At 47.5% G+C, this 14542-nt stretch overlaps 1 protein-coding gene and 1 pseudogene across 1 annotated transcript; one reads left to right on the top strand and one right to left on the bottom strand.

Moving 5' to 3' along the window:
- Positions 1 to 4850: 4850 nt before the first annotated feature.
- Positions 4851 to 6440, bottom strand: LOC136577636 (E3 ubiquitin-protein ligase TRIM7-like). Its single transcript, XM_066577547.1, has one exon. It carries the CDS (start codon positions 6430 to 6432, stop codon positions 4861 to 4863), a length of 1572 nt encoding a protein of 523 aa, XP_066433644.1. The 5' UTR covers positions 6433 to 6440; the 3' UTR covers positions 4851 to 4860.
- A 3871-nt stretch (positions 6441 to 10311) lies between these two features.
- On the top strand, positions 10312 to 13121 carry LOC136577403 (insulin-like growth factor-binding protein complex acid labile subunit; annotated as a pseudogene).
- The last annotated feature ends 1421 nt before the right edge of the window (positions 13122 to 14542 follow it).

The following is a 14542-nucleotide window of genomic DNA, read 5'->3' on the forward strand; positions in this document are numbered from 1 at the left end:
TTTTAAGGGGTGTAGTGAGCGGTTTGAACCCACAGGTATTTGAGGAATTTTTTTTAACAATTTGAGTTGAGAACGAAAAATTCACATTTTTCCAATAATGCTCAGTTTAGGCCCAGATTTTTATTTTTTACCAGGGGCAGAAGGAGAAAACGTAACCCATGATGTTACCCAACAGGGAAATGCCCCATATGTGAATCTAAACTGTTTTTAGGGCGCAGGGCTCAGAAGGGAAGGACTTAGCATGTGGCTTTATGTACAAGCTGTGCGAAGTACATCAGGGTAAAACGTCAGGGCAATAAAAAAATTAAAATTTCAGGGACGTGTGGTAGATCTTAAAACACTCATTTATACAGAGGCCGGGTTGTGTGGGGCACGTTTCACACTGGTATATAGTGTCTTTTCTTATCCCCTGTTTGTAGCACACTCTGCACCTCTTTTGGGGCCTTCCCTTCGTCGCAGTGGAGGGAATTTCACTGAGAAAATGCTGCCCTGGTACAATTCTTGTGGCCTCGCTTCCAGAAGTACTGGGCCTCTCCCCCACCTCCTGGTCCCCAAATATTAGGTCCTTGATAACTTCCTCTTGAAATTCAAGGAATGTCCCCATGTGGCCTGCACCTCGGAACAGCACGTAGGCATTATACAGTGCCATCTGTACGAGGTGCACGGCCAGTTTTTTGTACCACACCCGTGTTTTCCGCATGGCTCTATAGGGCTCCAGTACCTGGTCTGATAGATCGACCCCTCCCATGTACTTATTATAGTCGAGGACGCAGTCTGGTTTGGGGGTCTCTGCACTGGTACCTCGTACTGGGCAGGGGGTACTGCTGTGGCCGTGTATTGTCGTCAACATAAGGACATCCCTCTTGTCCTTATATTTAACGCACAATACATTGTCGCTGCATTGGGCCCGGCTCTCACCCCTTCTGAGCAGTTGCCCAAGCAGCGTCTTAGGGAGGCTTTTTTGATTTTTCCGAACAGTGCCACATGCCACTGTTCCTCTGGAAGCGAGGCACTGAAACAGGGGGACACTGGTATAAAAGTTATCCAGGTACAGATGGTAACCCTGGTCTAATAGTGGGTGCACCAGTTCCCACACTATTTTCCCTGTTATTCCCAGCACGGGGGGGCATTCTGGGGGCTCAATTTTAGTGTCCTTCCCCTCGTAAATACGGAACTTGTGGGTGTACCCTGATGTACTTTCGCACAGCTTGTACAACTTCACACCATACCGTGCCCGCTTACTGGGCAGGTACTGGCGGAATTTTAGCCTCCCCTTGAAGTGTACCAGGGACTCGTCTACTGCAATGTTTATCTGTGGGGCATACGCCTGGGCAAACTTGGCGTTAAAATGGTCTATTACGGGCCTGATCTTATACAACCGATCGTAATTGGGGTGATCGCTGGGGGGGCACAGCTGGTTGTCATTGTAGTGCAGAAATTTTAAAATACACTCAAAGCGCGTCCTCGACATCGCCATGCGGAACATTGGGGTGTGGTACAAAATATCGGTAGACCAGTACGCCCTGATTGTTGGCTTCTTTATTAGCCCCATGGTTAGTATAAGCCCCCAAAATTTTTGTATCTCTGGTGCATCCACAGGGGTCCACTTATCGGGTCTGGCATAGCTGGAGGTGGGATTTTGTTGAATAAAATTCTGGGCGTACAAATTAGTCTGGGTAACAATGTGGGCAATGAACTCTTCTGAAAAAAAAAACTTGAAGAAGTCCTTCCCTCTGAGCCCTTCCGGATCAAATTGAATCCCTGGGTTCCCAATAAAATCAGGGATCTGGGGTCTGTAATGTTCCGGGGTACTCCAGTGAGCATCTGATGCATTGGGGTCAGTGGCGGTCCTTGGACGCCTTCTCGGGGGTGCAGGGAGCTCAGACTCGCTGGATGAGGATGAGGATGAGGAGTCGGAGAATGCCAAAAAAGTGGGGTCGTCATCACCACTACCTGAGTCCGAGTCTGATGCAATGATTGCATACAGTTCCTCTGAAGTGTACCTCCTGCGGGCCATATTTATATAAAATGGGGCACACGGGGAAAAAGTTTTATTAGATGGGACACTGCGGGATGGGGTGACCACGGGACGGGGGTCGTAAAGAACGCGGAAACTTATGTGGTGTATTCACGTAAGTGTTTTTTTTTTTTTCTTTTTTTTTTTTTTTACACAGACGAATACACTGACACAACACGGACTAACGACACACTACACACTAGACGGACTAACTAAACGCTACACTAACTAATAACGGGTGACGGGACAGGTAACGAAATGGGAACAACAGGAACTTTTTTGGTTTTTTTGGTTTTTTTTTTACACAGACGAATACACTGACAGTACACGGACTAACGACACGCTACACACTAGACGGACTAACTAAACGCTACACTAACTAATAACGGGTGACGGGACAGGTAACGAAATGGGAACAACAGGAACTTTTTTTGTTTTTTTGGTTTTTTTTTTACACAGACGAATACACTGACACAACACGGACTAACGACACACTACACACTAGACGGACTAACTAAACGCTACACTAACTAATAACGGGTGACGGGACAGGTAACAAAATGGGAACAACAGGAACTTTTTTTTTTTTTTTTTTTTTTTTTTTTACACAGACGAATACACTGACAGTACACGGACTAACGACACGCTACACACTAGACGGACTAACTAAACGCTACACTAACTAATAACGGGTGACGGGACAGGTAACAAAATGGGAACAACAGGAACTTTTTTTTTTTTTTTTTTTTTTTTTTTTTACACCAAGGGATACACTGACTACACGCTGCGCTACACTACACTGCTGATCGCACGCTACAGCTCACTCACTACACTTCTGATCACACACTACAGATCCCTCACTCACTACACTACACTGCACTTCTGATCACTCACTCCACTCTGCTACACTACACTGCCTGATCAATCACTCACTACACTCACTACACTACACTGCCTGATCAATCACTCACTACACTCACTACACTACACCACACTGATCACTAACACTCACTCCACTACACCACACTGATGACTAACTCCTCTCCACTACACTGATCACTAACTCCACTCTGCTACACTACACTCCACTACACTACACTCCACTACACTCCACTACACTACACTACACTACACTACACTCACTCCCTGCCTAATCTACACTCTAATCGCACTTTATATTCACAAAAAACACAGTAGGTGCTCTCTGTACAAGCACCGGAAACACACTGCGGTGCTTGCACATGGAGCCCCTACTGTAAACAGCGCGAAGTCCGCTGCTGCGCTGTGATTGGTCAGGGAGTTTTTCCCTGACCAATCACAGCGATCGTGGGGGAGGGACCGCTCTGATTGGTCCCCAGCCCGGATGCCTCACTTGTCTGCCGACGATATCAGCCAGGATCGCTGCTGTGTCGCCGCGATTGTCACCGCGGCGACACTTTAATGGCATGACGTACCAGGTACGTCATGTTGCGGGAAGTATCCCGCTACCATGACGTACCAGGTACGTCCAGGAGCAGGAAGGGGTTAAAATCCCATCGCAAAGTGTAAAAGTCACAAGTGTGTGCAATGCAATGCGATAAACAAGGAGGCTCCATAGGAAAATATGGGCTAAAAACATTGCAAATAGCAAATGTGTAGAGCATGCCTCAATTTTGTAGTCTCGCAATGTCGTAGGCTACAAGGCTGGCACCTGTAATTACAAGCACTGGCCACTGGGATCCGCCATCTGTCAGGGATATGAGCAGCCAGCACCTCTAATTACAAGCACTGGCCACTGGGATCCGCCATCTGTCAGGGATATGAGCAGCCAGCACCTCTAATTACAAGCACTGGCCACTGGGATCCACCATCTGTCAGGGATGTGAGCAGTCAGCACCTGTAATTACAAGCACTGGCCACTGGGACCCGCCATCTGTCAGGGATGTGAGCAGCGGCACCTGTAATTACAAGCACTGGCCACTGTGACCTGCCATCTGTCAGGGATGTGAGTGGCCAGCACCTGTAATTACAAGCACTGGCCACTGGGATCCGCCATCTGTCAGGGATATGAGCAGCCAGCACCTCTAATTACAAGCACTGGCCACTGGGATCCACCGTCTGTCAGGGATATGAGCAGCCAGCACCTCTAATTACAAGCACTGGCCACTGGGATCCACCGTCTGTCAGGGATGTGAGCAGTCAGCACCTGTAATTACAAGCACTGGCCACTGGGACCCGCCATCTGTCAGGGATGTGAGCGGCCAGCACCTGTAATTACAAGCACTGGCCACTGGGATCCGCTGTCTGTCAGGGATGTACAGCACCTGTAATTACAAGCACTGGCCACTGGGACCTGCCATCTGTCAGGGATGTGAGCGGCCAGCACCTGTAATTACAAGCACTGATCACTAGGACCCGCTGTCTGTCAGGGATGTGAGGCCGACACCTGTAATTACAAGCAGACAGGATCGCCGGCCACTGGGACTCATCAGCTAGATTGGTTTATATAACATCATACCTGCAGGTCACCAAAGTGCACCAAGTCTTCCATAAGAAGCCGGGGATCATGTCAGAGGCAGCGGAGTAAAACACACATCACTGCCAAACACAGCAACGTCTCGGGGCTCCACCCCTTCAGGCATGTGCAGTTCAGTTATAAGGCATTATGCAGACAGCTCCCCCTAGCTGTCGTTGCAGGTAGACAAAATTGTATAATTTAAATGTGCATCTGTTGGAGATTTTGAGCTCTGTATAAGAAAAATCACTAGAAAGAGAAAATGAATCAGCACAAAACTTTAAACCTAAAAATGGAAGAATTGTAGAAAGTTTTGCTTTAAGGCTTTAGATTCGTCATTTAGATGTAGTTATTTCATAATTCTGATGCTTGAATCTGCAAACACAAAGAAAGCGGCATAGAGCGGCTCGGTGAAGGAGGCGGTGAAGGTGTGTAAGTGTCTGATGGGGTCACACAGCTGGTAGAAGGACAGACGTCCGGCCTCATAATCCAGATGGATCCCGACAGTCTGCACAGGAGATTCCGATATCAGCTCCTTATATACATCGTTGTGACGTGCTACAAACCCATCATTCACAGTTAGAGCCCAAGACTTGTTATTATAACCAATAAAAGATTCGTTACCCGCAACCTTCCTCTCCAGACTTTCCCCGCCCACTCCTATCAGCCATCTCTCCGCCTGACTCACATCCACCTCCCAGTAATGTCTCCCAGAGGAGAAGCTGTGGGAACTGAACACATGAAGAGATGTGAACCTCTTGGGCCCATCAGGTCTGTTCTGTGATGTAGCGGTATAAGAAGCCGATCTGAGATCCTCTGATATAATAATGTGATTATCAGCCGTGCCTATATCCAGTAAGATGTCTGACTTTTCCACCTTTGAAAACTGTCTCTTTTCCTTCATATCCATAAGACTATGAGTAAAGTGTAACAGTCCCCTGTGTAATAGCAGTGAGACTACATCTTCATCCAGACACTGGGCATCTCCTACCTCACTGATGACATCACAGCTCCTACCACTGATATCACCACAATCTTCTTGCAGGAAGGTCAATGGATCAGAGATATTACATAATCCCTCAAGTTGAGTAATCTTCTTGGTCAGCTCATCCTTGTGTAGCTCCACCTGTCTGACCAGGTCAGACACTGAGAGTGACACCTGATCCTGCTGTCTGGTAATCTCATCCTGGATTCTCTTCTCCAGACCATCCAGCTTCTCCCTGAGATCAGTGAACAGACCAGAGACTCTCTCGGTGAGTGCGGCTGATGTCTCTCTTTGTTCTGTCTCATGATCCTTTAGATTCTGGACACTTCTTACAGCTTCTTCTCTCTCAGACTTCAGCTTCTCAATGACAGGTCTCATCTTCTCTTTCTCCTTCTCACAGGCCACATCCAGTAGCTGCACATCATGTCCCTTGTGATCTCCGGCCACCCAGCAGGACACACAGATGCAGGCGCCATCTACAGGACAATAGTATTTCAGGACCTCATGGTGTGTGGAGCATTTTCTACCCTCAAATGACAAAGTAGGTTCAATTATACTGTGATTCACCACCTTGTTATGGGCTCTGAGATGTTCCTGACACATGGACGTCTCACACTGCAGACACGATTTCACAGCTGGTATGGAAGACTTTGTACAGTAAGTACAGAAGATTCTGCTCTCCATATCAGGCGGACTAGATAAGAAATGCTCCACTATATTCGCCAGCTTCCTGTTCTTCTCCAGGGTCGGACGCTGCGGGGATTCTTCTCTGCAGTCAGGACAGGAATACACTCCAGCTGCCTCCTGTGCATCCAGCGCACTCACAATACACGAGCGGCAGAAGTTGTGTCCACATCTCAGGGATACGGGATCTGTGTAGAGGCTCAGGCAGATGGAGCAGTCCAGCTCGTCCCGGAGGTCAGCAGACGCCATCATACTAGGAAAGAGCAGAAATCGAGAGTTAAAAACTTTCCCTACATCATCAGGCGGAGACTTCCTGCAGAAGACTTATCTCCTGCTGTACTGAAAGTTAGTCACACTACTGTGAGAAGCACAAGGCTTAATAGTACATGTGTAGGGGCCCAATACATGCTATCCTGGCCCCCTCCATAAATGTCATACATGTAATGTGTTGTGTTGGTGCGCTGTGCAAAAGTGTCTTGTCATTCTGTTATGTGTATTGCACAGCTGCAGCAAGTGGAGAGTTAAAGGGGTTGTCCGGCCATAAACATTAGGTCTCATTACTTCTGTTTGCCCATTTCCATGCACTTTGTAATATACATTGTGCATGGAAAATGAAGCAAACAGAAGTTTTGGACTTACCTGAAGGGATGCCCCCCCCCCCCTGTGTTGCTCCTCCGTCGTCCCTGGTTACCACAAGAATCTTCTCTTCTTCTTGTCGGGCCGCAGCAGCTCTTGTCGGCGCGGGAACGAGACCCTTCTCATCCGCGCATGCGCAGTTCTTCTCTCTGCAGCCGGGACCGATATACGATCTTCTTGTGTGCAGGGGGGGGAGGATGGAAGAGCCTCAGAGCAGGAACTGAGCTCCCGCCCCCTCTCTGCCTCCTTTCCGCCCCTCTGCACTATTTTCAATGAGGAGAGGCGGGACGGGGGCGGGGCTAAGGTCCGAGAATTAGCCCCGCCCCCGTCTCGGCTCTCCCCATTGCAAATAGTGCAGAGGGGCGGAAAGGAGGCAGAGAGGGGGCGGGAGCTCAGTTCCTGCTCTGGGGCTCTTCCATCCTCCCCCCCCTGCACACAAGAAGATCGTATATCGGTCCCGGCTGCAGAGAGAAGAACTGCGCATGCGCGGATGAAAAGGGGCTCGTTCCCGCGCCGACAAGAGCTGCTGCGGCCCGACAAGAAGAAGAGAAGATTCTTGTGGTAACCAGGGACGACGGAGGAGCAACACAGGGGGGGGCATCCCTTCAGGTAAGTCCAAAACTTCTGTTTGCTTCATTTTCCATGCACAATGTATATTACAAAGTGCATGGAAATGGGCAAACAGAAGTAATGAGACCTAATGTTTATGGCCGGACAACCCCTTTAATGTCTGGATGAAGTTGGGTCGTGTCTGGAAAAGTATCAGTTTATGTCCTGTGATGGTATGAGTGAGATTATAAATAAGAGTGTTTGAGATGTGTCTGGGTCCATTCTTCACGAGGCTCTATTCTACTGCATGAGGGCTGAAGGTGCCCCCGTGCAGCTGGACCTCCCGACTACCACTGCTGAAGACATGGAACTCCTTTTCCCGCTCTCAAGCACTCCAGACATTCAGCTCATACTTTGCAGACATTAACCCATCACATGCTGCAGATGTGCAATTTACATAACACAATGACAAGACAGTTTTGCACAGTGCATCCACATGAGACATACATGTCTGACATTATGGAGGGGGCCAGGATGATGCACGGGGCCACTACATTATGGTTACTAATGGTTGCATTTCTCCCCAATGTTTGTAACCGCGTTAAATAAACACAGCGGCCTTCTTTATCCAATAGTGGTGTCTGTCATTTATAAGAGTTTGGTAAGGTTTTACTTAGGCCGCCTGCAGACGAGCGGAAATTCCGCGGCGGGATTTCCCGCGGAATTTCCGCCCTTGGAAGCTGCCATAGGATTGCGTTAGCAAACGCAATCCTAGGCAGACGGCCAGAATTTGGCCGCGCGAAATGTCGCGCGGCAAACAAACCGCAGCATGCTCTATTTCTGTGCCGGGCTCTACGAGCCCGGCACAGAAACGTCACTCGCCGGCTCCAGTCTGTGCATGCACTGGCTGCCCGGCAGCCGGCACATGAAAGATCTGGAACTGCAGGGGGCGGGTGAGTTCGCGTTGATCTCTGAAGGTGCTCGGGTCGGGTCCCGCGGCGAAAATTCTCGCTACCAGATCCGACCCGCTCCTTGTTGAAAGGGCAAGGATCTGTACAACCCCATACAAAGAAGATGCGTATGCTGATCTGTATGTGCACTCTAATCACGTATAAGAGCCGCGCCGACATGTTATATGGTATAGCAAGGACTCCTCTTACATTATCTTACTACTTCATTACAGCCCGGTGCAGAACATTTATTATGGTCTGTGTGCCCTGACCTGCACCCAGGGGCGAAGCAAAGAGGTATCCACAATAATGGCTGTCTACCTCCGGAAAAGGCGTCTTGTCTTCGTATTTCCTACTGTTTATATTTTGAATTAATATTGTATTTTAAGGCCTAAGAGCCGCTATAAACCCAATTATTATTGGGTTGAATGAAGCCGTCCCATCAATAAACGAGTGCTGATCTCGTTGATCTGGGAGATGTTAATTGATGTAATAGTACCCTTAAGGGCTGCTTCACACAATCATCAGTTTAACACTCAGATAACCGTGGTAAAGCAATGTGGCTATTGGAGCGTTAAATTGTGTGAGCGAATAGCAGTCATGAGCGCGTTGGGGCTAGTATTCACGAGTATGCCACTCCCCCTCGCTTTGCCAGCCGGCTCTCATAGGAATCTATAGAAGCAGGCGGCGTTGCGCTGTCCTAAGACAGGACTCGTACTATCTTATGATGCATGATTTTTTTCAGCGTGCCAAAAATGTTTGTCTGAAAGAAACCATACGTTCTGTACACGTGATTTTTTGATGTGCCTACTCTGCGCCAATATCACGCTCGTGTGAAAGACGCTTAAGGGTCAATTGCAGGGCTCAACCATCAGACACGAACATTCTCTATCCCTGATCATCAAGCCGTGTGAAACTACAAATGAACAAAGGAGTTGATTGACTTGTTTATGCTGCAAAAAAAATGTATCTTTATTGGCCGCACTTCTTCCCGTGTGAACAGGGATGCGCTGCTGACAATGACGATACTGTTCTGGGGCCGAACAATTGTATGTCTCCAATACAGCCAGCAGCGGGATTGATCTTATTGATGGGTACTCGTTTGAACAGCTACAGTCGGACGATGTAAAAAGGCTCTTAGGCTTGAGGTTTCCAGGACTGAGAACTCAGTCTGCTTTTGATAGAGCCATCAGACCCTTCACCTTCTTTAATTACAGGTTAAGCCCCTGGCCTATTTAATGCTGCAAAGTGGCAAGATTATCTTCAGACCCCTCCCCTTTATTAAGACTCCTCCCCTCAGTCTAAATGCAGCAGTTACCCGGTGTCTAAGATGAGTGTAATTTACAATCTCTATCTCTGTGCTGACTAAATACTATGTTTGTGCTTATTGACCTCCTCAAAAATGAACAAGCAGAACTGCAGTGCAATGTCATAGGAAGGGGTGTGTGGCAGGTGCGGGTCGCCGCGGGTACCATCCCTGGGGGCGGTGACACTGAGAGTCTCTCATAGTTCTCATGTCTCTCAAACTCGTCCCCTGTCCCTGCACACCCCTCCTGCGCTTATACCACTGTGCTTCCCCATTCACACTGCTGAAGACCACCACACATCTACGAGTTCTATTTCAGAGAGGCGCAGCCATGCAGATGAGTGTGTCCAGATGATGCTCAGCAACCGCTTTGTGCAGTGAGCATACAGTGCAGGGGAGAACGTCCATGAGGTGAAAGAACGCAAATTCACTGACTTTCATTGATTCCACTCACTGCGTATCGCGCCGCCGTGCAACAGATGCGTAATACAGTGAAAATATGGCCGCTCAATTTTTGCTCACAGAAAATATGCAGTGGATAGAACCCATTGGGTCCGTTCACATGAGCTTATTCTGTCCCACAATGTGTGATTGTGTGATGTAATAAACAGCATGGCCCATCTCAGTGCATATTACACAGGGAGCTTGTGGATTTGCTCACACAAAAATGCGTCAGAGCAAGCAGCACACATGAACGTAAGACATTTTCAGTCACGTAAACACGCAGCGTATTAATGTGGTTGAAATGTACTTACGCCCTTAGGGCATATTACCACAGGTGTAGGCGTATTTAGTGTTTCAGTAGCATCCGGTGAAAGGAGTTTTTTAAAACTAAAATTAATCAAGAGCGATCTTAGGTCCACTATGAGTCATGCTCGGCTCTCTAGCCGAGGGTGGATTCAGACGACCGTATGTCAGGTGGGGGAGGATGGAAGAGCCAAGAGCAGGAACTGAGCTCCCACCCCCTCTCTGCCTCCTCTCCGCCCCTCTGCACTATTTGCAATGAAAGGAGGCGGGACGGGGGGGGTGGCTAAGTTTCCCAAATTGGCCCCACCCCCATCCCGCCTCTCCTCATTGCAAATAGTGCAGAGGGGTGGAGAGGAGGCAGAGAGGGGGCAGAAGCTCAGTTCCTGCTCCTGGCTCTTCCATCCTCCCCCCTGCAGAGAGAGACGACGTATATCGGCTGAGCGTAAAAACCCAGCCGATATACGTTTGTCTGAATCCAGCCTTAAGGTGCTTTTACACTGCAAAGATGATCGCTCAAAATATGGATTTTAAGCGATCATTTTCCATAAACTACTACTTGGTACTAATGCCTATTAGTTAGAGATGAGCGAACATACTCGTTACGAGTACTTACGCACCCGAGTACCGCCATTTTCGAGTACTTCAGTACTCGCGCGCAAAGATTCGGGGGGCGCCGGGGGGCGGGGAGAGGCGTGGCGGTGCGGGGGGTAGCAGCGGGGAATAGGGGGGAGCCCTCTCACTCTCCCTCTCCCCCCCACTCCCCACTGCTACCCCCCGTGCCGCCACGGCGCCCCCCGAATTTTTTCGCCCGAGTACGGAAGTACTCGGAATTCGCGGTATTCGGGCGAAAAAGGGGCGTGGCCGAGCACGTTCGCTCATCTCTACTATTAGTACCAATTAGTAGCATGTGAGCCACCTCCCACTGTTCCCTGATTACATTCCCTTTGATCTGCCTTGGGGCTGACAGCTGAGAACAGCTGAGAGAATGTTATCAGCGGCTCTCTGGCAGAACACAGCGTGCGGTCCTGCTTATCAGCTGTTCTGCCAAACGATGGTTTTCAAGCAGAACTGATAATCATTGTTCAACAGAAAACTGAAAGATGGGCACATTTATACCCAACAAATATTGCTCAAAAGATGGCTTTTGGGCGATAATCATTGTGTCTAAGTGGGCCTTTAGTCAACTAGGTAATTGACAACAAAGTAGCGAAAGGAATTGATTTCAAAATTTGCAGAGAACAAAGTTAGGAGACAAAGGTTTTAAGTGTTTATGCCCACAATGTTAAGAAAATAAACCGGAGAATTACACTTGCATCTATAAGTATCTTGTTTTTCCTTTTTTTTAATAATTTCAAAATTGGGGGGTGTGATGAAAAACTTTTCCATACCGGGTACCACCTGACCTCGCTGCGCCGCTGCTGCAGTGTACAGCATAGAGGTGGGACAATTACTTGTCTTATTCCATTTCCTATTTTCTTCCTCCACAGAGGATTGAAACAAATAGTGTGGCCTCTGAGTCTCGACCTGCCGATGGAGACACAATTCCATCATCTCCAGAACCGAAGTGTCTAACATCTTGTCTCTGCAGCTATGACTACAATGAAGACTACAGTGTCTTCTGCAGCTCGCGAAATCTCTCTCGTATTCCAGATCTGCTGCGAACAAATGCTCGAGCCTTATGGTTGGATGGGAATAACCTCAGCACCGTGCCCACCGAAGCTTTCAAAAACATATCCCTGCTTGACTTCCTTAACCTGCAGAGCAGTCACCTGACTAGTCTGGAGCCGCATGCTCTCCATGGCCTCAAGGCTTTGGCGCACTTGCACTTAGAAAGAAACACTCTGAAATTCTTGGCTCCTAACACATTCCTTCATACCCAGAACTTAGTTTCCATGAGCCTCAACAACAATTACTTTACGGAAATTGAAGATGGCTTATTTGCAGGTCTTTCAAATCTTTGGTACCTAAACTTGGGCTGGAACTCACTTGTGGCCCTGCCAGACACTGTGTTTCACGACCTACCTAACCTGAGAGAGCTCATTTTGGCCGAAAACCATTTGACTTATGTTCATTCTCTATTGTTTGTCAGTTTGGTGGAACTTAAAGCGCTAGACCTCAGTGGGAATATGTTACGGGGGTTGAAAGCTAACATTTTCCTCAAATTACACAAACTTTAGACGTTGTATCTGAACCACAACATCATCTCCACAATTGCTTCTAGAGCTTTCTTTGGCATGAAGTCCCTCCGATGGTTGGATCTGTCACAAAACCATCTGACTGCCATTTCTGAAGACACTTTTGCAGGTTTTTTAAGTCTCCACATTCTTATATTGTGCAACAATTTTCTTACCAACCTAAAACCGAGAGTGTTCAAGGATCTACAGTTTTTAGAGGAGCTGCACAAGCTCCAGACTCTCGTTGAAGCCCTTAAACAACTTGAGTTTTTGTCTTTAAATAACAACATCATTCAGGAGATCCGTCCGGGAGCGTTCACAGGGCTTTTCAGCATGGCAGTGATGAACTTGTCCGGGAACTGCCTCAAGAGACGCTACGAACATTCCTACTGAGGTCTTGGAAAGCTTTATAGCTTGCATGTGGAGAACAGTTGTATCAGTAGAATAAAGCCTCACATGTTCTTGGGCCTCTCGAATCTGAGGAGGCTCTTTCTCCAGTGTAATGATTTTTCGGTCATTGATGACAACAGCTTCTCTGGTCTTCAAGATCAACTGGAACTGGATCTCATTACTCATTGAAAAAGGAGCCAATAATGCAACACCTGATAGACTGCAGGGCAGGTTCAATCGCCATACACACTAGTAGAATGCAGGGAGCCAGTTTTTGATACTTGTTCTATGCAGACTAGTGTGCAGTCACTCACCTCAACCCAGCCCAGATTGGGGACAAGTAACTGCTAGTCTGCACATGTGAACTAATACCAAGGATGCCAGCCACAGATAGGTGCATCACAAACACTGACAAAGCATTGAATCACCCTATAACACCACAGAGCGCCACACTGGCTGACATCCTGGGATCCCCCAAAATCTATAGCAAAATACATGCAAAAAATAATGATAAATGCAGGTTTTAGTTTTTCATTTTGGCCAAAACACATAAGCTGATGGGCCACGGCAAGGTCATATACAGCCCTGGGCTTTAATTCCATCTGATAGCAATCAAGTAGGAAATGGTAGGGTCCTCGGCTGTCAGACACAGCCAAAGATCTGAAAGAGAAGGGAGAAGCGGTTTTGACCAGCTTCTGCGTTCTCCTTTCAAGGCTACATAGTGCTTAATGAGCGCTATGTACTAAAGAGAGAAAGCAAAAGAATTACTTCGCTATTTGGCCCCGCGATCAAGTGACTGCCAGGTTTCCCTGTCACAACAGAATTGCAGAGTCGGCCCTGTTAGTGTCTATTGTCATTGCGGGGGGTGTTTTTGTCTGTAACTGAGGCTCCTATGGATGCCCTAGTTGTAGAGGAAAAGTGTGAAACTAAAACAAACAAAAAAAGACAGTGTGATTGACCCCCAGAAATCTTGGGGGATCTATGACATCATGGGGGGACAGGGATGTTAAAAAAAATTGTTACAACAGTTTAAAAAAAACTGCAGAATAAGATAAAAATATATACATACTTTATTTTAGCGTAAATATACAAATTTTAAAAATAAAGTGTAAATTTTAAAAAAATATATTTTTTTTAGCTTTTTCCCTCTAATAAAGCTAAAAAGGGGGGGAAAAAGTCAGGGAAAACAGATACAAAAAAAGACCTACATGTCACAGAAAAAAAAGCAGGAAGAATAACTTTGGTAGCTAAATAAGGAAGATAAGGCAATAAAACAACCACATGGGTAAAATCCCTAAAAAGTATTTGGTCCTGTAGGAACAAAACACATTTGGGTTAGTATTCTGGTTGTTTTCAGCCACCACTAGGGGGAGCTTACTGCATACTGTTCTAAACCAACCCTGCAGTGCTGGGACAAAATACTTTCCAGGGACCGGAGGGGGAGTTCCATTACCTGCTGTCTGTTATCTGCTACTGAATGCTGTGCAGATCCATGCAGTAGTTCATACAGCGCAGATCCTTCATATCATCGTGTGATGCAAGCAAATTTGCCCCGCTGACAGACTGAAGTCGCCTTGCAGACTCACATGAAAGTCTGCAGTTGTGTCCAC

The sequence above is a fragment of the Eleutherodactylus coqui genome, chromosome 8 (genome assembly GCF_035609145.1).
Source record: "Eleutherodactylus coqui strain aEleCoq1 chromosome 8, aEleCoq1.hap1, whole genome shotgun sequence".
NCBI lineage: Eukaryota > Metazoa > Chordata > Amphibia > Anura > Eleutherodactylidae > Eleutherodactylus > Eleutherodactylus coqui.

Excerpts from the sequence above, each read along its gene's own strand:
- LOC136577636 (XM_066577547.1), bottom strand. The coding sequence starts at position 6,432 with ATGATGGCGTCTGCTGACCTCCGGGACGAGCTGGACTGCTCCATCTGC.